Raw genomic sequence first — 22,539 nt, 5'->3', positions numbered from 1 at the left:
CATGACAGCCCAGGGTTTCCATGCATTGAAAAGCCTTGAGTTATTGAACAGCCAGAATGAATTTACTAGCCCAGTGTACAGTATGATCAACAGTTGGCCAACTGCATGCATTTTATTAACAGTTGTGAGCATAAATTTCATACAGTATTTTTATAGTCATAGACATGTTTGGACATTCTGTTCCTATTGATTCTGAACTACAGAACCATTAAGAATAGATATCACAGATGGCATCAAGTCTCAGTGGGTTAAAGAAAATAATTTTCTCTCTTGTCTTAATTGGTTCTGAGTATTTGATAGCTGAAGAGTAGTTTCTGTTTTATCTGATGTCTTATGAGACTTTTCAGCATAATGGATATAAGCTCTTTTGTTAATGCATGAGGACCCTTTGAACAAATAGACAAAAATAAGAATTAATTAAGATCACCAGAAGATATTTATATTCACAATTACAAGTTAAAGCTAACTTGACAGTCTCAAATAATGCCAACAAGCGTGTTCTTGAAGCCTTCATACAGTAAGCCCCCTGTCGTACTCTGCTTTAGGTGGGGTGACGTTTGCTAACTCAGCCACTCTCGTTTATAAGAGTTGTATTATGTCCTAACAAAAAGTTAAAGTAGCTCCCAGCACATTAGATCACAGCTAGTGGTGTTATCCATGAGCACCAAGTGGAAGAATTCCACCAAAACTGGCTCCTGCAGCATCTTTTGATCCTGATGCTGTTTGTTGTTAGCACACTGTTGCCTGCTTATTGTTCATGCTTCCAGGGAAGGAAAAACACCTTAAACCATGAAAGAAAATGATGGTCATTAATCTTTACACAAGTTTTCTGTGAGGAGAGCAGAGGGCCCTATATTCTAAACCGAGACAGAAGAGGAAAAAGCTGTGAAATCCAGTCACACTGCTATTGTCAAGATATACTGCATTAAAGCATTTTATATCGTTGTTTAAAAATGTAATTGGATACCTAGGTGGTTTTAGCATGCCCAATTTGTTTAACAAATAACGTCAGAGAAAGCAGATTTCATGATGATAAAGGAAACTGTCAATTCAGTTAGTTCATTTTGTCCCACTAGGAATGCTTTCATCATGACAGCACATGCAATTTTACATTAAAAATAGTATACATGTAATCATGCAAAATTGTGCTTTTATGTATATTTATCTTTTAAGTAGACTTTTGCTCTGGGAGAAATATGGGGAGGCCATGTGGTAATTGTGTGTAGCATTAAAAGAAGGTATAACCAAAGTGTTAAAACTCAAGGTGCTCCGTACGTTTCTTTGTGTCATCGTTTTAATAGATGCCATGTTTGCATCCAGTTTCTCCTTCACAGCAGTCTACAGCCTCCTGGGTTTTTATTGTTCAGAGCAAGGCTGGCAAGGCTAACCCACAGTCATGGGTTGTGTTTTACGAGCGAAGAATTGAAATGAGATAAGAGTGGAGGTGAACACAAGCACACACACTCATTTGTTTTTTGTCATGGTGGGGACCTTCCTTTAACTTTGGTTGTTGTTAGTTCCGGGTTTGATGAAGGCCCACCTTCCGAAAAACTAGATGTGATGTGATTGGACAGCTGTCCCAGTGCGTTGTGATTGGCGAATAGTTTAGACAGTGTTTCAGTACTGCCAAATCACTTGCCAAAGCAGCATGTACCTCTGTCTGCTCCGGCTGCTTTTTGGCTAAATCACCTTTTAGATAGGATATAAACAACCACTTAAAAATAACTGCATTTACTATGTACAAATAAGTGCACATGAATTGCAGTGAAACTTTAAAATTTCAATGTTATAAAGTTTAATTTATTTATACCATAGTCGAGTGTTTCCCAGGCAGCATATGTATGCAAACTCATTCTCTGCCAGCAGTAGTCGCTGTTGGAGTGGTGCAGATCAAGGTTTCCCTGGTGACCGCTGTACACACAGCAGTGCTCTGCTTAAAAAAAAATAATAATAATTTTCTGAAGAGAGTCAGTTTCCTTCAGAAATACAGTGATGTAAAAAGACCCACACTCAATGTATGGGTAATCTTATAATTGAAGTGTAAATTCTGCAGATTACTATATTGTCCAGTATTGTATTGTCAGCAATTTATTATAAAAATGTTTTCATAATTGTAACATACATAATCATTCAGGTGCATGTGTAATAACTAGCAAAAACTTGAGGTTACAACAGCACTTCTTCGTCATCGTCTTGCCTGATGTTTTAACCACGACATCACCCCTCCCCACCCCCCAACCATTCGAATTACTGTAGGCGCAATTTTTTTTTTATATTCTAATAAGCCTCTTTGTGATATCACAAAACCCAGAAAACAAACGCTGTAGTCCAAACGAGCTGTTCGATGTAGTTCTTGAAAAGGGATTTTTTTTTAACTAAATATCTCCCTTTGGAGTGGACTTTGAAATTTGTACGTTTGAAGATCTTTTTTATGGTCGTTGCAAACCTTTGTTCATCTTCAGAACACAAATTAAAATATTTTGATGAAATCCGAGAGCTTTCTGACACTGCATAGACAGCAATGCACTTACTACCTTCAAGGTCTAGAAAGGTAATAAAGACATTGTTAAAATAGTCATCACATGGACTGTTTTAACGATGTCCTTACTACCTTTATGGACCTTGAATGTGGTAGTTGGTAGGTGATTTTATTGAGCTATGAGAAAACTTTTTGTGTGCAAAGCAAACAAAAATAACAACTTTATTAAAACATTTTTTTGTGTCAGTCAGTGTGCATTCACAAGAGTACCACATGAGTGTGATGCTGCTGATGCAGGAGCCAGCATTCTGATGTACAACTACTGAACTACTGATGGTAAATGGTAAATGGACTGCATTTATATAGCGCTTTCAACAGGCCACATGGCCATCCAAAGCGCTTTACAATTTTGCCTCACATTCACCCATTCACACTAACATTCACACACCGACTGCGGTGTCTGCCATTCAAGGCGCCATCCAGCTCGTCGGGAGCAGCTGGGGTTAGGTGTCTTGCTCAAGGACACCTCGACACTTGGTCAGGTGGAGCCGGGGATTGAACCACCAACCTTCTGGTTTGTAGACAACCTACATGAACCACTGAGCCACTGCCGCCCCGGGTGATGTCATGGACAGTCAGAAAGCTCTTGGATTTCATCAAAAATATCTTAAATTGTGTTCTGAACTTGAAGGAAGGTCTTACGTATTTGGAACATGAGGAAGATGAGAAATTAATCACAGAATTTTCATTTTTGGTTATCCTTTAGGGATGGGCGTTTTCCGCAAATATCACATTCGAATATTTGAGTTCACAAAAAACGAATATTCGAATATTCGTTTATTTAAATTAAGTTTTATGAGACAGACGTTATTTTTCAGCAACACTTATTGTTTCAGTCATTTTTGAACAAGCTTACACACAATAAGCTTGAACATTACACATCGTGTTTTGTAGCTGAAAACCTTTAACAATGCGTACAAACAAACAAAAGTACAGATTAAAAGCAAAAAAAAAAAGGTGAACAAAGAAAAAAACGTAAATAAAGCAGCCTGCAGCAATTAGGCTATAGAACGTAGCCTACACTTAACTTTGAAACTTTTAAACTGTCAGCAAATCTTTTTTCTATTGTTTTACATGTTCTTGTTAAGAAACACAGGCATGTAGGCTAAACATGATCGGGGGAAAGTCAGCTCCTTAGTCTGTTAACAATAAGGCTGGCTGCAGAGAAAACGTGCTCTGACGGCACAGACGTTGGCGGGACTCACAACTAACAGTGTGCTTGTCTGGTCTCGGGGCTAATCACCTGTCTTTTTGGTGTGGGTGTGTGTGTGTTGGGATGGTTTGACAGCTCACCGCGTCTGCCTGTTTGTGTTTTCCCTGCCTCCCTTGTTTCCCCGTTGTTAACCTTAATTGCTCGCCACCTGTTCTCTATGTCCTTCTAATTTTTCCCCTTTATTATTCCCTGTGTTTCTCTGTCTATTGTCAGACTGTTGTTATTCGTACCAATAGCTCCGATCTTCTAGCAACTCTTTGTACTCACCCTGTCGTGTCTTGTCCTCAGGCTCCAGTGTGTTTAGCTGATTTCTCTGCCCTAGTTCTTACAAGCCCAGAGCTCCTAGTAGCTTCCAGCTGTCATCCTGTCACTGCGAGTTAAGCCTGTGAAACGTGACTCATCTGCTGTTCATCCTGTCACTGCGAGTGAAACCTGTGAAACGTGACTCATCTTCTCTGTCTCCACTTTGTGAATAAAGCCTTGAGTTTACCCACATCTGAATCCAGCCTGCTTTCTCCTGACAGAACAGTCTGACCAGATAATCCTGACCTGGATTCAGCGGGATCTGATCCGCTTCGCTCGGCTCTCGTTCAACAGGGAATGTTGATAGGGCAGCATGCCACCCAGCTCAACACCACCGCGCTGGATGTGGACGTTCTCAGTGCCCGTGTCTCCGAACTCCTCACACGGGTGGACGATCTTCAGCGAGAGGCAACGAGCTGGGGGCCCGTTCCTCACACCGGTATGTCACACGAGTCCGAGCCCCATGCCAACAACCCGCCGGTCTACGATGGCGATCCTAACGCCTGTCAAGCGTTTCCCTCCCAATGCTCGCTGGTGTTTTCTCTGCAGCCCCGGCGTTACGCAAATGAAGAGACCAAGGTGGCTTACGTCCTTACACTCCTCTCGGGCCGTGCCCGCGAATGGGGAATCGCCGTATGGAGATCGCGGGCTTCCTGTTGTGCCACCTTCGCGGATTTTAGTCAAGAGATGGCCAAATTGTTTGATCGCTCTGCTCAGGGGGACGAGGCGGCGGCCCAGTTATCACGACTGTTTCAGGGGAGGAGCTCCGTCACTGATTATGCCATCCAGTTCCAGACTCTAGCTGCGGCATGTGGCTGGAATGAGAGCGCGCTGCGCGCTCGTTTTCTTGAAGGGTTGGATTTCGCCATTTCTGATGAACTCGCGGCCATAGAGCTCCCGCGGGAATTGGATCAACTCATTAATCTCGCGCTCCGTATTGAGGGTCATCTCAGCCGGCGCCGCGAACAACGGCAAACACCCGCCCCGTGGCGCCACCTAGAGTCCTCTTCAGCCAGTTAAGCCAGCCGACAGCCCTCGGAGGAGGAGCCCATGCAGTTGGGTCGTCTACGGCTTACACCACGGCAGAAGCAGGAGCGTCTGTCGTCGGGGGGCGTGTCTATACTGCGGCAAGGGAGGCCACTTCGCCCTTCAGTGCCCGTTAAAGGGCCAGGGTCCACCAGTGAGGCGGAGAGTCCTGGTGGGCACGGTTCTGAGCTCAAGCTCTCCTGCAACACGCACTCAGCTGCCGTTCTAACTCTCCTTCCAGAGTCATTCACACACTGGACTCGCCCTTGTGGACTCAGGGGCTGAGGGGAACTTCCTTGATGCTGCCTCTGCTCAACGTTGGAGAATACCGCTTCTTCCTTTGGTTAGTCCCGTATCAGCATGGTCATTAGCTGGCCGTCCCCTTACCACAATCACCCACGTCACTCCCATGATTGATCTTCAGATTGCTGGCAGCCATCATGAGCAGATTGCACTTTTTATTATTGATTCCCCTAAGGCTCCTTTAGTTCTGGGACACCCATGGTTGCACAAGCACAATCCCCACATTGATTGGGTCGGTAATTCTGTTTTAGCCTGGAGTCAGTCTTGTCACGTGTCATGTTTGGGTGCTGTTTTTCGTCCTGTCTCTGTGTCTTGTGTTCCTCAGGATGATCCCTCTGACCTGACTGGTGTTCCGGCAGAGTACCGTGATCTTCGGGCGGCCTTCAGTAAGGCCCGGGCCACCTCGCTACTTCCGCATCGCCCCTACGACTGTGCCATTGATCTCCTCCCGGGCTCTTCTCCGCCTAAGGGTCGTTTATATTCCCTTTCAGGTCCTGAAAGAGAGGCCATGGACAAGTACATACGTGAGTCACTTCAGGCTGGGCTCATCCGCCATTCCTCCTCTCCCGCTGGTGCAGGGTTTTTCTTTGTTCAGAAGAAGGACGACTCCCTGCGCCCCTGTATTGATTACAGAGGTTTGAATGACATTACTATCAAGAACAGGTACCCCCTACCTTTAATGTCTTCTGCTTTTGAATTATTGCAGGGAGCTCGGGTCTTCACCAAGTTAGACCTGCGCAACGCCTACCACTTGGTGCGCATTCGGGAGGGGGATGAGTGGAAGACGGCATTTAACACCCCTTCGAGACACTACGAGTACTTGGTTCTTCCGTTTGGTCTTACCAATGCTCCAGCCGTTTTCCAGGGACTCGTCAACAGCGTGTTGGGTGACATGTTTAATCAATTTGTTTTTGTGTATTTGGATGATATTTTGATTTTCTCCTCTTCTCTCCAATTACACACCCAGCATGTCAGACGGGTTCTCCAGCGGTTACTAGAGAACCAGTTGTTTGTCAAGGAGGAGAAGTGCGAATTCCACGCTGAGTCAGTTACGTTCCTTGGCCACATTATTTCTACGGAGGGGATCAAGCCTGATCCCGCTAAGATTGAAGCTGTTGCCCAGTGGCCGGTCCCTGACTCCCGGAAGGCTCTGCAGCGTTTCCTGGGTTTTGCCAACTTCTACCGGCGATACATCCGGAATTTTGGTCAGATCGCTGCACCGCTGACAGCCTTAACCTCCACTAAGGTGTCCTTCAGGTGGAACCGGGAAGCGCAGGTAGCCTTTGACATTTTAAAGTCCCGTTTTGTCTCTGCACCTGTTCTGATGGTTCCAGATCCAGAGGCCCAGTTCATTGTCGAGGTTGATGCTTCGGACGTTGGGGTTGGCGCAGTTCTATCTCAGCGTTCCCTCCATGATGGGAAGGTTCATCCTTGTGCATTCTTCTCTCGTCGTCTCAGCCCTGCAGAACGTAACTATGACATCGGCAACAGAGAGCTGCTGGCGGTGCGATTGGCGTTGGGTGAGTGGCGTCATTGGTTGGAGGGGTCAGCGCAGCCCTTCTTGGTCTGGACGGATCACAAGAACCTAGAATACATCTGTTCGGCCAAGAGGCTGAGCTCGCGTCAGGCCCGCTGGGCGCTCTTCTTTGCCAGATTCAACTTCACCCTCTCGTACCGGCCGGGATCTAAGAACACCAAGCCCGATGCCCTCTCTCGCCTGTTCGGTGCATCCTCTCCCTATTACTTCCCGTCCTTGGTCACATATTACCCTTGATTTCGTCTCTGGGCTTCCTCCGTCGAAGGGAAACACTGTAGTTCTCACGGTGGTGGATCACTTTTCCAAAGCGGTTCATTTTATTCCCCTGCCCAAGCTGCCCTCCGCCCGGGAGACCGCCCAACCGGTGGTGGATCACGTCTTCCATCTCCACGGGTTACCGGTAGATGTGGTTTCAGATAGGGGTCCCCAGTTCGTCTCCCGGTTCTGGAGGGAATTTTGTAGACAGATTGGGGCCTCTGCAAGTCTGTCTTCTGGTTTTCATCCTCAGACCAATGGGCAGTGTGAGCGGGCCAACCAGGATCTAGGAAGAATGCTCCGCTGTCTAGCATCCAACAATCCGAGTTCCTGGTGTCAACAGCTCTCCTGGGCAGAATACGCTCATAACACCCTTCCTGCGGCCGCGTCAGGTATGTCCCCTTTTGAGTGTGCTGTTGGTTATAATCCACCTCTGTTCCCATCACAGGAACCCAACGCAGCGGTTCCATCCGCCCTGGCTTTCGTCCAGCGCTGCCGTCGCACCTGGGAGAAAGTCAGGAGGATTTTGGTCCAAACCTCTGGCAGAACCAAGGCTGCAGCTGATCGTCGCCGGTCCTCTCCGGGTTTGGCTCTCTACCAAGGATCTGCCTCTCCGGGCGCCTTCTCATAAGCTGGCACCCAGATTCATTGGGCCATTCCGCATCACCAAGGTGGTTAGTCCGGTGGCGATCAGGCTCAAGCTCCCTCCCCGGTGTTTCATGTTTCCAGGGTCAAGCCTGTGTTCTCTTCCCCCCTTAATCCTGCTTGCAGTCGCCCCACCCCCCCACCCCCTCAACTTGTGGATGGATCTCCTACCTATACGGTTAAGAGATTACTCGATGAGCGGCGCCGCGGCAGGGGGTTTCAGTATCTTGTGGACTGGGAGGGGTATGGTCCAGATGAGGGGTGTTGGGTGTCGTCCCGGGACATTCTGGACCGCTCGTTGATTGAGGACTTCCGGCGGCATCGAGGTAGGCCCCTTCCTAGAGCGCCAGGGGGCGCTCCTGGGAGGGGGGGTACTGTCGGGTCTCGGGGCTAATCACCTGTCTTTTTGGTGTGGGTGTGTGTGTGTTGGGATGGTTTGACAGCTCACCGCGTCTGCCTGTTTGTGTTTTCCCCGCCTCCCTTGTTTCCCCGTTGTTAACCTTAATTGCTTGCCACCTGTTCTCTATGTCCTTCTAATTTTTCCCCTTTTTTTATTCCCTGTGTTTCTCTATCTATTGTCAGACTGTTGTTATTCGTACCAATAGCTCCGATCTTCTAGCAGCTCTTTGTACTCACCCTGTCATGTCTTGTCCTCAGGCTCCAGTGTGTTTAGCTGATTTCTCTGCCCTAGTTCTTACAAGCCCAGAGCTCCTAGTAGCTTCCAGCTGTCATCCTGTCACTGCGAGTTAAGCCTGTGAAACGTGACTCATCTGCTGTTCATCCTGTCACTGCGAGTGAAACCTGTGAAACGTGACTCATCTTCTCTGTCTCCGCTTTGTGAATAAAGCCTTGAGTTTACCCGCATCTGAATCCTGCCTGCTTTCTCCTGACAGTGCTAAACGAATAAGTTTTGTGAAGCGCTTCGTGTTTTCGTTTCACCACTGAATGGGATCCTCAACTGGTGGAATACATGGCTCCAGCAAGAACTGTTCCCACTCGTCTCGGCTGGACTCTCTGTAATCATCGCTGAAGAACTGGCTCAGCCTTTTCCGATGAGTTGGCATTGCATCCTCTTCATTGTTGGTGGCGGCAGTTGCATCTACACCAGGGGTTTTCAAACTGTGGGTCGCGACCCACTCGTGGGTCACGGAATGGAACAAGGTGGGTCGCACAAAGTCACTTGGCTGCAGCTAATTTTGCGTTTCAATGACACACAGACACTAACACAGTTCAGTCTAGGGCTGCACGAATGTGACGAGTGGGGCGGGGCCTAGTGCCATGGGAACAGAGCTAGGCCGGTGGAGTGATTGGGAAATGAGCAACACTCACCGGTCTCAAGAACCACGGAGGAGATCGGAAAGATACAAAAGAGGAGCGATGACAGTGAAGGACGAGAGAGGACCAGGCCTGGGTTTTATTTTGTGTTTGTTTTTTATTTGTGCACGGCAGTCATCCGAGAGGGGCTGTCGCGCTGTTTTGTGTTTATTTGGTTATTAAAACTTTGTTTGATTGTCCGCCGGTTCCCACCTCTTTCCACGAAGGAGTCATCGAGGCGGTGGGCTGGAGTGAGTTCGCCCCCCCCCGGCAACTCACTCCAGCCCACCACATCGAGCACCCTCGGCGGCAGACTCCTTCGCCCTGCTCGATGGCACTGCGGATTCACCCCAGCGGCGAAGGATCTTCGGCAGCGCGCCCCTCCTTCCTCCCTGGCTTCGGCACCAGTGTAAAACATTAAAATCTTCACAATCACAGGAAGAAGGAGGCGGGAACTGGGAACCCACTCATCACAACGATATAGCCCACCAACATTAATAATGAACTGCAATATCCTTAGTGTGATTTTCAAATTGCAATTAAGTCCGTGTGCGTTGCGTGTTTTGAAGGTCTCAGAGCAATGTCATTAAAAGGTTCAATCGGTCTTTTTTTACCTATTTCACAATTATTTTAATCTCCAAACTGTTTTAGATAGTTCTGCTTTGCTTCTTATGCTTTTCTAAAAAAGTGTTGGATTGTGCTCCGTTCTCGCCGACACACACGGAAGGATCATGAATGCAACAAAACACAGCAGCGCAGATCACACTTCACTGGAGTGAGCCTGCTTCACGTTTTTATGGACACTACATATTTTAACGCCAGTAAACAAAAATTAAAACTTGTAAATTTGTAGTGAAATTTTCAGTTGTACTCTAAAATAAAATGGTTATTTTTCTTAAATACTTAATTTCTGTCATAAAAATTTTAAGTAAGATTAGGTTTAAAGTAATTTCACTCGTTGTTTTTTTTTTTTTTTTAATATTTTGGTGGGTCGTGAAATATATTACACTTGTCTAGGTGGGTCGTGGAATGGAAAAGTTTGGGAACCACTGATCTACACCACTCGCATCAAGGAAAATGTTCTGATAATGTTCAAAAAAGTTTTTTTTTCTTACTTCTCTCATGTTTTCATTGAGAAACCTGAGATGTTTGTGCCGAGGGTCTAAGGCGGACGCGAGAAGAGGAGTTTTCACTGCATTCTCCAAGTAAGCGGTGTTTATTCGTTGCTTGAGAGATGCTGCAACAATATTTTTGAATTCGGTCACTTTCTGTGATTGTCCACGGCATATTTGAAGTACTGTAGAAGACCGCAGTTATTATTCATTCTTTCATTATTTTTTGCTTGCATACATCTTCAAATATACCGTGGAGAATCACATCAAGTGAGGTTTTATTGTGGACTTCTTTTTCTTTTTCTTTTTATGGCAAGCAAAAATATAGCGAAATTCGAATATCATTTTTATTTATCGAATAATTAGAGCAGAACGAATATTCAAATGTTCGACTATCCGTGCACACCCCTAATATCCTTAAATGGATAGTTCACCCAAAAATGAAAATTATGTCTTTATTTACTTATCTTTGCAAATCTCTTATAACCTTGCACTTTTATTTGCAAAGGCTCCATTTTGCAGTCTAGACATGGTAGATTTCCACTGGTGATCTGGATGGTCTCATTTGCCATCAAAAGTAATTTTTAGAATTGAGGCCAGCGGGTTAGACAGGTTTGCCATGTGTGTGCTATCCTCACTTTGCCATTTGTGAATGGCAGCCCCTCAGGAAAATGAGGGTGTGCATGGAGATGCTATGGACCGGGGAACCTGCAAAGGGACACACAGCATGTCTGAGAGTGAGGGGAAGCCCTGTGATTTTTGAAGTGGAACTTTAGAGACGATGTTTACTCTTCTGGGATTTGGGCCACACAAGAATGCGTGTCTCATGACGGGATGTAGGTGCTGAGGAATGTTTCTCACAATCCCTACACTGTAGACCAGAGCTAGCCAGAAAGCAACATGTTTAAAATATTTATTTTAGCATCAGTGTTTAAAAAATACATTGGTTCATTGGCTGTATTGATGTTGGATCATGGAGAGCCCTTGTTTGGATTGCTTTCTGTGGTTCTTGGCTGGTATCCACTTGCACTTTGTGAAAAAACTTGCAAAACACTAGGTCGTCATGATGCAAAGAGGACATATTTCCAGAGGTGGAAAGTAACGAATTACATTTACTCGCGTTACTGTAATTGAGTAGCTTTTTTGTGTACTAATACTTTTTAAAGTAATTTTTTTAATCTGTAATTTTACTTTTACTTAAGTATATTTTGTTTGAAGTATTGTACTTCGCTACATTTTGAAACACATTAATTACTGAGTAAAAAAAAAAAAAGAAAAAAAAAAGAAAGAAAAAAAACGCTCCCTGGAAACTACGTCAGTAAATAATGGGCAGGAGGGCAAACTGGCGCTAAAATCACAAGAAAGATGCAGACGGACAAAACAGGCGTTAGTGGTGCAGACACCGCTGAAAACGAAACCCCGTCATATTCTGCAGTTGAACTCGAAGGAAATGAAGTGAACCCCTGGTCATATGAATGCTCTATTATGCAGTGTAAGCTGTACTTGCCTAGGAAGACCAAACTAGCAGCTTATAAAATCTCGACAAAACATCAACCCTGCGCAAGAATGTAGAGGTAAGCTAAATAATTGCATCGTTGCATTGGTGGTTAAAATGAAGCTTTGACATTTTAGCAAGAGGTTTTGCACAAATTAGCTAAAAAGACCGTGGTGAGGAGTGTGCTATTTTTGTTTTAATGATATGCGCGCGCATTTATAGTGCGTTCTTTCACTGTGTGATTCAGTCTCCTAAATGCATTTAGAATGATCACAAAATTGAAGATATAGGGGCAGAAAATTCACATATTTATATAATTTCATATATTAAATCAAAATCACACAAAGAATGCCGTCTTTTCCTCCAAATATCATCATGAATATATACATACATACATATATATAACAGTTCAGTAAACAAGTTAATTAAGAGACTTGCGTTTTAGACACCATATTGCCTTTTTAGCTCTAATTCTACAACAGAAAATAATTCCAAACACAGCCACCAAAGCACAGTTTTGCGTCTCTGAGCAACGTGACAGTGTTTCGTTCCTGAATGAATCAACCGTTTAAATTATTCGGTTCCATCGCAATGACTCACTTATTAACAGTGACTTGCTGACACATACTGGCCATTTTAATTTCACATTTAAAGTATCTTTTGATTTTTTTTAAATAATTAATTTCTTATCATTTCAAATGAGTATTCAACATTTTATGTCTTGTATATCAAAACATTATTCATGCATTGGTAACTGCAGGTTAAATGCATTCTTGTCCTGCACTAAACAGTGTAATACATCTAAATGCCACTTCCAATGAATCTTCTGCATTTCCTCTGCATTAAATACTGTTGATACTGATTTGCCTGGTAACAGCCCAAATGTTTTATTATTCTAAATAACTGATTCCTTTAATTAAAAACAACTAGTTTGAGATTAATAGACTTATCCCAGGGGTGACAAACTCAGTTCCTGGAGGGCCGTAGCCCTGCAGAGTTTAGTTCTAACCCTGCTCCAGCACACATATCATGTAGTTTTCAAATAAACCTAAATGATTAGATTAGCTGGATCAGGTGTGTTTAATTAGGGTTAAATCTAAACTGTGCAGGACTGTGGCCCTCCAGGAACTGAGTTTGACACCCTTGGCCTGCCCCATTTTGACTCCCTCCCACTGTTAAAATGTAACTAAGTATTTTTTACTCTGAGTAAAGTTTAAATGAGCTACTTTTTACTTTTACTTGAGTAGATTTTTAGACTGGTACTTTTACCTGTACTTAAGTAAAATTTCATTAATGTAATGGTACTTTTACTTGAGTAGAATATTTTTGTACTCTTTCCACCTCTGCATATTTCTGTTTAATATGTTGTTGTTGCCAAATGATCAAGATAAGGTGCTGTGTTGAGCCTAATCATTTTTTCTTGCAGAGCCTGAATTGGATGCACCAAAGGTGCTGGATAGTATTGCTAAACAAGTCAACCGGACAGTCAGGAGACGGAGGAACGCTGGTGACGATGACTACAGCATTGAGGTGCTGCTTGGTGTAGATGATACTGTTGTCCGTTTCCATGGGAAAGAGCATGTGCAGAACTATCTCCTCACCCTCATGAACATTGTGAGTATCCCATCGTCCTTAGCAGGGCTCAACAGGAAGATTTATTGGATGTATTTTCTGGGTTCTAGTTTTACAATATTATTTACAATATAATATTTATATTATATATTTACAGTATTATGTATAAAATAAATTAAGTCATTTATATAAATTTTTACTTCTTATTTTTCCTGTGACGGGGCCATTGCAAGCATAATACAGGGTTATTAATAATATTGGTCACATTTTATTTTAAGGTCCAGTTCTCACCATTAACAAACGATTAACTAATGAGGTTTGTCTCCTTTTTGCCTTCTTATACTGCTAATTTACTGCTTATTTATAGTTATAGTAAGATTGTGGTTAAGTTTTGGTGTTGGGTATAGGATTAGAGATGTAGAATATGGTCATGCAGAATATGTGCTTTATAAGTACTTAAACAGCCAATATGTTAATAATAGCAATGGTAATAAACAACTTGTTAAAAGTGAGAATTGGTCCCTGTTAGGTTTGTGAATCGTTAGAAATTTTCGGTTCTAGTTTCTGGTTCTGCCTAATGGTTGCATTAAAATCATTAAACAACTATTAGAACGATTACTGTTTATTACTTATTGTCAACTTAATTTAAATGTTCAAAATTCAACATATACTACAGTATACGGATCTTCATAACTAGGGTTTGGTATCAGGAATAAGCTGGTTGGCCAAATAGTCCCTTGAGGGCTAAGACACTTGTGCATTTCCCTAAATTAATGAAATATAAACTTAGTCTTATAACCATGTATACACACACTCCATAAAGCCCCTATTTAACAAACAATAATGCAGTCAGGAGATGGTGTGATGCAATAAGTGGTTTCTACTAGGGCTTGCATAGACTAGTCAAGTAGTCAAGTGGTCGACTACTTCAGCCACTAGTCGGCACTGTTGGAAACAGTCGACTTCTCGAGCATGCATTAACCATAATGCATGCACAGTGTTTGCAAGTACTTGAATTTTAGGATTACAATATTGGATGTAGCTGTCAGTTCCAATGACCTTATCTGTGTTGCATGTAAAATTTTAATAAGTAATGTAATAATTAGTGGTCTGTCCGAAGCATACCTTATTCGGAATGGCTTGGATAATGGCTTCAAAAACGAATAACATAACAGCAATAATTCTGCCTGAATAATTGGCTGAGGCTGGCACAGTCTGGTGTTTGCTAGATAACAGTTGAGCCAGGCGATCAGCGCAATCTTATACACAGACCTCTAAAGTCACGCAATAGAGTGTGAAGTGAATAAATGTAAACTTTATGAGTGAGCGCAAATCAAACGCCACATTGCTGTTGCCTCTGCGTGCATCTCTTTTAGAATTCAGAGCTTGGCAAGAGTAATATCACCTATAATAATACATCATACACGTTCTAATATTTGTAAAGACAGTGATTTAAACCTTAGATTACGATATGATACAAATGAATGGAATAAGTACAGCACGCTCAACAATCAAACAGCCGCGTTGTACGTCTCAGTTTCTCAAAAAACAAACCAGTTTTCTCTCAAGAGTAGGCTAATAATCAACTTAGATACAGATACATTTTCTATTTGGCCTACATGTTTGTATCTTTATCTTTTACTGGTTTGCGTGGCAAACGCACATTTGTTTAGTGAAGTTCACAAAGAGACTTGCTTATGTGCGCATTGAATTGACTGTTACATACAAATTTAAATACTTAATGTCATAATTTTAAAGTTTGACAATTTACATATGTTATTGATGCATAAGGCTATGTAAGAATTAATAAGCGTTTATTGATATGAACTATTTCATGTATTTTCATTTACAGCAGCATGAACCATGAGTAGTCGAGTAACTCGAGTATTTTTTTAAATAAGAAACCGACTAGCAGAAATCAGTAGTCGTGCAACCCCTAGTTTCCACATTCTTAAACATTTAAAATGCATGAAAATAAATATTTTCTATCACTTTGTTTATTATTATTGAAATGAACTGTACACTAAATAATCGAACCCTCATACTTACATAACAATAGCAGTCTATTTATTTAGTGGACAAAGTTGAAGTCATTGTGTATATTAATAACATTATGGGACAAATATAATGTAATTTAGTGGCAGCAGGAGCTGTGCGCTGCCGGTACATGCACAGCCAGACAAAACGACGTGCAGTTTTCAAAGGTGCCAGTTCACGTACAGTCATGGAAAATGATGTGTTCGGCAGTTAAAGAAGGGATGTGTCGCGGTGCCTCTGTAGAGTGCGCATCATTGGAAACATTGTGCTCAGTAATTAAAGAGGCAGGTCGGCATTTCTGTTATTTGGTTTGTGACATCCATTACAGGAAATGCCAGCACAAGGCTTCTCACAGCACTTGATCACATGTCGCACCAGAACCGTTTTCGGTACCAAAACTTAGAAATTGCAGTTCTTTAAAAATAATAGAACTAGTTCTGAATAAGAACCAGTTCTCTGTTCCCAAACTAGTCTGAAGTCCCTATACTAAAGTGCTACCATAATATTAATTTTAATATTATAAATATTGATAATATTTTTTAATATATATAAAAAAAATACTATTAAAATTATTTACATTTTTGTTCAAAAATATTTTATAAAACTCCAAGAAAACACACTCCAAAATATTGAGCACATTTGGACTGCTAGATTTATATCCCCCAAATCCCCTCAACTGTCTCAAAACTCTCTGACCATGATGCCATCTTTACTGTTGAGCAATCAGTTCTTTTCCTCCTCATAAATGTATTAACTCTCCTCTTGACTCAGTCCTCTGACATACAGTAAATTGAAGGCACAGGTGCCTAAGTGTCCATATTTAAGGAATTCATTTCAAGACAATTTACTGATGACAAAACAGCCCTCTGCCAGACTACAGAATGTGGATGGCAGCAGTCAATGTTTGCTTATACGCAAATATGCCATTAAGCTATAAAGAGAGTGACCTTGTATGAGGCGTAAAATTATCCAGATGTGGTCATGTCTCATTGAAATTGAATCTCCTTTGTTAAGACCATTATGTATGCAAGATTGACATATTCCTCATTTAGTAAATGGTGCAATTCTGAGGAGAGCTATGAAACACGTCCACAGATGCTCTGGGTAATCTGTATAGAAAACAGCATCACTCACCAGGCTTTAGAGATTTAGCAAATATACTATGGGCTTCAAGTAGACACACACAATGCCTGTAAGCTCTTTATGTCTAAAGTATTCATGTTGCCCTTTTATTGGTTGCAAAATGTAACAGGATAAAGTGCAACCAACCCTTAGTTTCGCTTGAACAATTTGCAAGAATTAATGTCAGCTATATATAATATATATGTGGCACACAGCAAGGCACAGACAAAATGTGTTGTATTTGAGCATGAATATAGATGAAATTTGAAATATACACTTGTAAAGTTTACAAATAAGTTTACTCATTTCAGAAGTCCTTTCTCCAGTAGGTGTCCCTGCTGCCCTTTTCACCAGTGCGTTGATGAAATGTACACTATAATGTTTAATAAACCCAGACTAATGATTGGCCCATCAATAGTACCCACAATTCCCTTCTTCTTTCATTCATAAGTACACCACAGGACAGAGATCTCTGCCCTGATGTCAGTAGCGTTGGATGTTTTATACCTGCACATACAGATAATTCTGTGATGAACACATAATTTATAAATAAATAAAATCAGTGATATGGTTGCATTCATTTATTTATTTACTTACATTTTTTTTGTGCCAACCATAGTCCTAAGATCTGTACAAAAATGCCTTCTATGCCTCAGAAGTCCACTCTTGTGGGTCTGAGATTCAGTTTTGTATTCATTCATTCATTCATTCATTTACCTATTTTTCTGTATGCACATAGATTTTTCCTCTCTAAACTGGAGTGGGTTTGAGCTATGGAAGTGAGTTTGGTATAAAAATGCAACATTGCTACAACTTTCACACATGCAGATGTCTTTGATTAGTCCCCTTGCGTGCTTATTTAAAGCCCTGTTGCCTGAAGAGGACAATTTTCTGCTTCAGACAGAACTTCTGTTTAATTGCATGAGATGGCTGGGGAGAAGAGAGGGGGCAGTTGGTAAGAGACTTACCACTCTCTGCTGATTTAGAGCGTCAAGGTAATCTGTGTTCATATGCCAGTGAACAATTTAATCATTCGCACGGGTACATTTTGTGTTGCTCCCTAAAACAAATCACTACATTAACACAGATCTTCTAAGGCAGAGTTTTTCTTTCTATGCCCCTGCCCTTCTTTTAAAAGCTGTCCAAACATGCATATAAAAGTAGTGCACAGTTTTTTTCTGTGACATAATTGGCTTTTCTCACCTTTCCCTCCTGGGTGCAGAGTTTGTAGCAGATCTTACAGCCTCTGCAAGGTTTAGGATAAAATAAAATAAAAACATTTGCAGTATATTTTGTATCCAAAATTACTTTTATGGTGACACAGTTTATTATATTTATCTTTTTTATCACATGCTTATTTGTCTGATTGTGTACAAAAACTGTATACAGTTCATAACACATAAAATTTGATTATTATTATTATTGTTATTTAAAATGGTGTGATTATTTTTCCAGTGCAGTATGGCGGAACAAAGTGACCATATGACAGATCTACAGCTTGCCTGGACATAATACTCCCTCTGATTGTTCACACTCTTTACAAGAGAAGAGATTTTTTCATAAATGAAACACAGATGTGCATTTAGTTCAACCACAGTTGTCTCTTCCCTGCCGTACAGAAGATCAGGACAATCTGAACTTTTGGTTTACAGAATCATATGCTAGAAACTGCTTAACTTGGTCAGTTGGTGTCAATGCCAAGAGAACAACGGTAAAATGTTTAGTTAATTGCACCAGAACTTCAAAATGCTTAATTAATATATCAGGTGTTTGTTGTTTTATATCAGTATATAATTTTATTATATTATATCTGCACCACCACAAGAAAACTTGGGTTATGTGTGTCCATTTTTTTTTTAAAAAAGCTCTATAAAGTCTTTTGTAACATTTTTGTCATTTGTAACATTTAGGATGTAGTAATTCGATACAGCACTACACCCTGCATTCAGAAAGCAATACTGTGCCTCCAAAATGCAGCACCCCACACAGCAGCCTCTTAGCTAGGTGAGGAAGGAAAAACATCTGAACCTTTAAAAGGCCTCTGTATGACCAGCTCAACACTGGGTTCTTTTCATTTACCGACCTTTCATAGGCTTTTCCATGCCAACTGTAGCCCCAAAGCCTGTCTAAAAACGCCTTCTGTGCCTTAGAAAGTCACTCTTATGGGTCCGAGATCCCATTTCCTCCTGCTCTTTTTATCTTGATGCTGTGGTAGAAAAATCTTTGGTCTCTCTTGCTCACTGTCAGTCATGGTGAGGGTTTGGAAATAGAATGAAGTAGCATTGTTTTTGTTTTTTGCAGTTCCTGGAGTTGATCAAATCAATAGCTGTAATAGATGACTAGGTGGAGAATGACCCAACTTGTATCCCTTGCCTGATATTCTTTTCCCCCCTTTGTGCAAGGATCAGTGTTGTGTTGTTTTATTACATGTATGTTGAGTTTAGGAGAACATGCATAATGCATTTTTTTATTGTGTGTTAACAGGTGAATGAGATCTACCATGATGAATCATTGGGAGTGCACATTAATGTTGTGCTTGTGAGGATGATCATGCTTGGATATGCTAAGGTAAATTACTACTAAATATCTCAAAACATAAAAACAGAAGTCCTTTATAAACCGTAATAGGTCATATTTTTATGTACATATAACTTTATGTAAGATAGTGTTTTATGTCATTGTTATGTTTTTGTGACATTTACCACCCTCTCTTTGACACTTTATTAATGGTCATTAATAGCCAGATGCTTTAACATTTTATATTCTTGCATATGAACATACTTTGCAGTTTTTACTGTATGACAACTGTACATACATTTCTGTTTATAGGATCTCCTATAGAAACACTATATGAATAAATTGAGGTAAAAACCAATTGTAACCAATCTAAAATACGGTCATCCAGAATAAGGCATTAATGTGCCTTATAAGTACTAATAAACAGCCAATGTGCTAGTAATATCAGTGCTATTTAATAGTGAGAATTGATCCTTAAAATTAAATGTTTCACTCACACACACACACACGTTTGTTTTTGTGAAAGTGGGGACATCCCATAGGCATGATGCTTTTTATACAGTACAAACTGTATATTCTATGGCCCTACACCAACCCTACACCTAACCCTAACCCTCACAGGATCTTTGTGCATTTTTACTTTCTCAAAAAATCTCATTCTGTATGGTTTATAAGCGTTTTGAAAAATGGGGACATGGGTTATGTCCTCATAAGTCACCCTCTCCTTGTAATACCTGTGTCATACCCATGTCATTATACAGAGTTGTGTCCTGATATGTCACAAAAACAAGAGCACACACACACACACATACATACATTTTTGTATTTGTTTTCATTTTCATTTTTTATTTCAGTTTTAGTTATGCTAGTACATCAAGTTAAACGTAATTGAAACGAGAAATAATGCTTTGACAACTAGCTGAAATACATATATTTTTCTTTTTTTTTTTAGTTTTAGTTAATAATAATAACCCTCTAATGTTGCATTTTTAGATAAACAGCCATAATTGGCAGCATGAATTAAGTGCCACCCCAGCTCCTGCTAAAGTTTTCTGCTAGTATGCCAGTTGTTCTTAAAACATCTGTAGTCACCTAAAAAAATTATTACAGATGAGAAAAGAGAAGTTTAGTTGCCCAAGAGTCTTAAATGGGTTATATGTGACAGGTTTATTTTCCCCACTAGACTTATTGTGACATAAAGCCCTCCCCCATTTCAGCACTTGTCACTTACCACTACAAAAAAATGTTTGAAAAATGTGAAATAATAAGCTTGGAGGAGAGCACAACTTTCTGCAGTCTATCCTCTTATTTTAGTCCAATTATGAGAGTACCTAAACATCTCTCTACTGTACACAGCTATTTACACTTCCATGCAATAACACATACATATTTTCTAATCTCATAATACAGTTCACAAATTCACAGAAGTCATTTCATGTCTAGATTGTAATACACAAATAATTGCATACAACATGGTTTGCAACATCAGTGGTTCTCTGCATTGGAAATACATATTAATGTAATAATTCAAATGTAGTAGGAAAAAGCAACAACCGGCAAAATGGATTTTAGTATATTTCAAATACAAAACTTTGAATTCCAGCTTCAATGATCTCAACTACTTTCTTGACTATTTGTAAACAGGAGTTTATCTAGAAGACATTAAATAAACAGACTCACAGTGATCGATGTGAGTCAGTTTAAGGTGTTTTATAGATTAATGAATGCTGCATGTGTCCCCTAATGAGTCTCTAATCTATTTCCTAGTCCATCAGTCTCATTGAGGGTGGCAACCCTTCTCGAAGCCTGGAAAATGTGTGCCGCTGGGCAGTCAACCAACAGAAAGAGGATCCAGAGCACTCCGAGCATCACGACCACGCCATCTTCTTGACCCGGCAAGGCTTCGGTCCCACCGGCATGCAAGGTTTGACCTTTGGTCTTTGACATGCCTGTGACTTTCAAACATTTTCAACCCTGTCATGTCCTATAGCATTTTCCACTACCAAAACCCAGACATCTTGAATATGTTCATACTGTGAAAAAGGTTAGTCTTTCTCTCACTGTCTCTCTATCTCTCTCTATTGGTGCTTTTCCACTGCGTGGTATGACTCGGCTCGGCATGGCTCAGTACGGCACGGCTTGGCTTTGTCTGAGTTTACACTGTGGTTTAGTATCACTTTAGAGTGGGTGGGATTATTCACATGTCGTTATAGTTGTGCCACCTCTACTGAAATTTTTTTCATTCTGCGTCGCCCCATCAAGTTTTTGCTGGATCTGCTCCTCTGCTATTAACAAGAGGAACATCAGTACTTCCTCAAAAGTCAACAAAACAGCAACTTTTTGGTTGTTAAAAAAGGTGCGCTCGTTCAAAACATTTGCGTTCGATCCTTCGCTGGCTGTTCTGATTTAAATCTAGTCTTGCTTAGCCAGACCTTCAGACTGACTGCTGAAAATCTGGAATCCATGGCAGCTTTCATTCGCCAAAGCCTACCCATGAGGCCGTTTGACTGACATTTCAAACAACCAATCACAGTTCGTTTCGTTTAGCGTCAAGTTTCGGGGTGTGGAAATGTTGCCACAATAATAGACCAGTTTGTAAAACTGCTGGACATATTTTACAGATTATATGCCGCAAACTTTAAATATTTCAAATACTTTTGAAACTCTAGTGTTTAGTTGATAAAAGAGAGAAAAGCTCGTAGACACAGTTGTAAATACTACAGCTTTCTTTTCTCGTGAGGAGGTTTGGCTCCACGGGACCTTTGTTTCCACGCAGAACATTAAAGAATGCAAAACACACATCTCCTGGAAATTCCACCAATCTGATGACAACTTTGACACTCCTGAATTGTTTCTAGTTTTGTGTCCCATATGCATCAGACGTTTAGCCAACGATCCATGGGTGTGATGTCTGAGGCTGAGACTAATTTAAATCTAGTGGTTCTGTTGTGTTTGTGTAGCAAGTTCAGTGACGCAGGTAGTGACGATTCTCTCTGGCCAATCAGTGATCAGCAAAGTTTACATGTCACGTTTTGGTAATGGTTCGGTTCACTTGGAACCTCAACCGAGTTGGTTGAACAGGTACTGTACCCAGTGGAAACCCCCCCAAAGTGAACCATACCAATCTGCACCATGCCGTACCATGCAGTGGATAAGTGCCATAATACTCCCTTGCAGTCCCCACAGGATTCCTTTCAGCACCTCATCAATGCTGTATGAAATGCCAGCCTAACAGAATGCTTGTTGGTCTACAAGCTCTTCTTTAGGCAGATTGTGGATTTGTACAGAGGTTCACAGCATTGGAAAATGATAGCATAGAGACATGAAAGCACATTGGAAAAAGGGATTTTGTTTTCTAAGGTTGGAGGTGGCCGCTGAAGCAGCAGTCCTCTCAGAGCATATATCCTTCAGCACTGACAAAATTCACACAGTGCACATTCAACATCTATTCAGCCTGACAGGAAAACTCAAGTTTTTCCTGAGAAGAGCACTGATCTCAGCATAAAGTGTTTATGCTGTCACTGCTACTCTCCCATTTCTCTTATCATG

The 22,539-nt window shown here is 41.4% G+C and overlaps 1 protein-coding gene across 2 annotated transcripts in view; it reads left to right on the top strand.

Annotated features, from left to right (window-relative positions):
• adamts3 (ADAM metallopeptidase with thrombospondin type 1 motif, 3) overlaps positions 1-22,539 on the top strand; it is a 121,895-nt gene that overhangs the window by 34,960 nt on the left and 64,396 nt on the right. For both annotated transcript variants that reach the window (XM_059550202.1, XM_059550201.1), the window contains exons 5-7: positions 13,169-13,356; positions 18,958-19,041; positions 20,758-20,914. In XM_059550202.1, coding sequence (XP_059406185.1) covers positions 13,169-13,356; positions 18,958-19,041; positions 20,758-20,914 — 429 coding nt within the window. The remainder of the gene's footprint in view (positions 1-13,168; positions 13,357-18,957; positions 19,042-20,757; positions 20,915-22,539) is intronic.

Source organism: Carassius carassius, chromosome 5 (genome assembly GCF_963082965.1).
Source record: "Carassius carassius chromosome 5, fCarCar2.1, whole genome shotgun sequence".
Lineage (NCBI taxonomy): Eukaryota > Metazoa > Chordata > Actinopteri > Cypriniformes > Cyprinidae > Carassius > Carassius carassius.
Note: the sequence above shows the minus strand (reverse complement) of the source record. Positions and strands in the feature narration are given on the sequence as shown.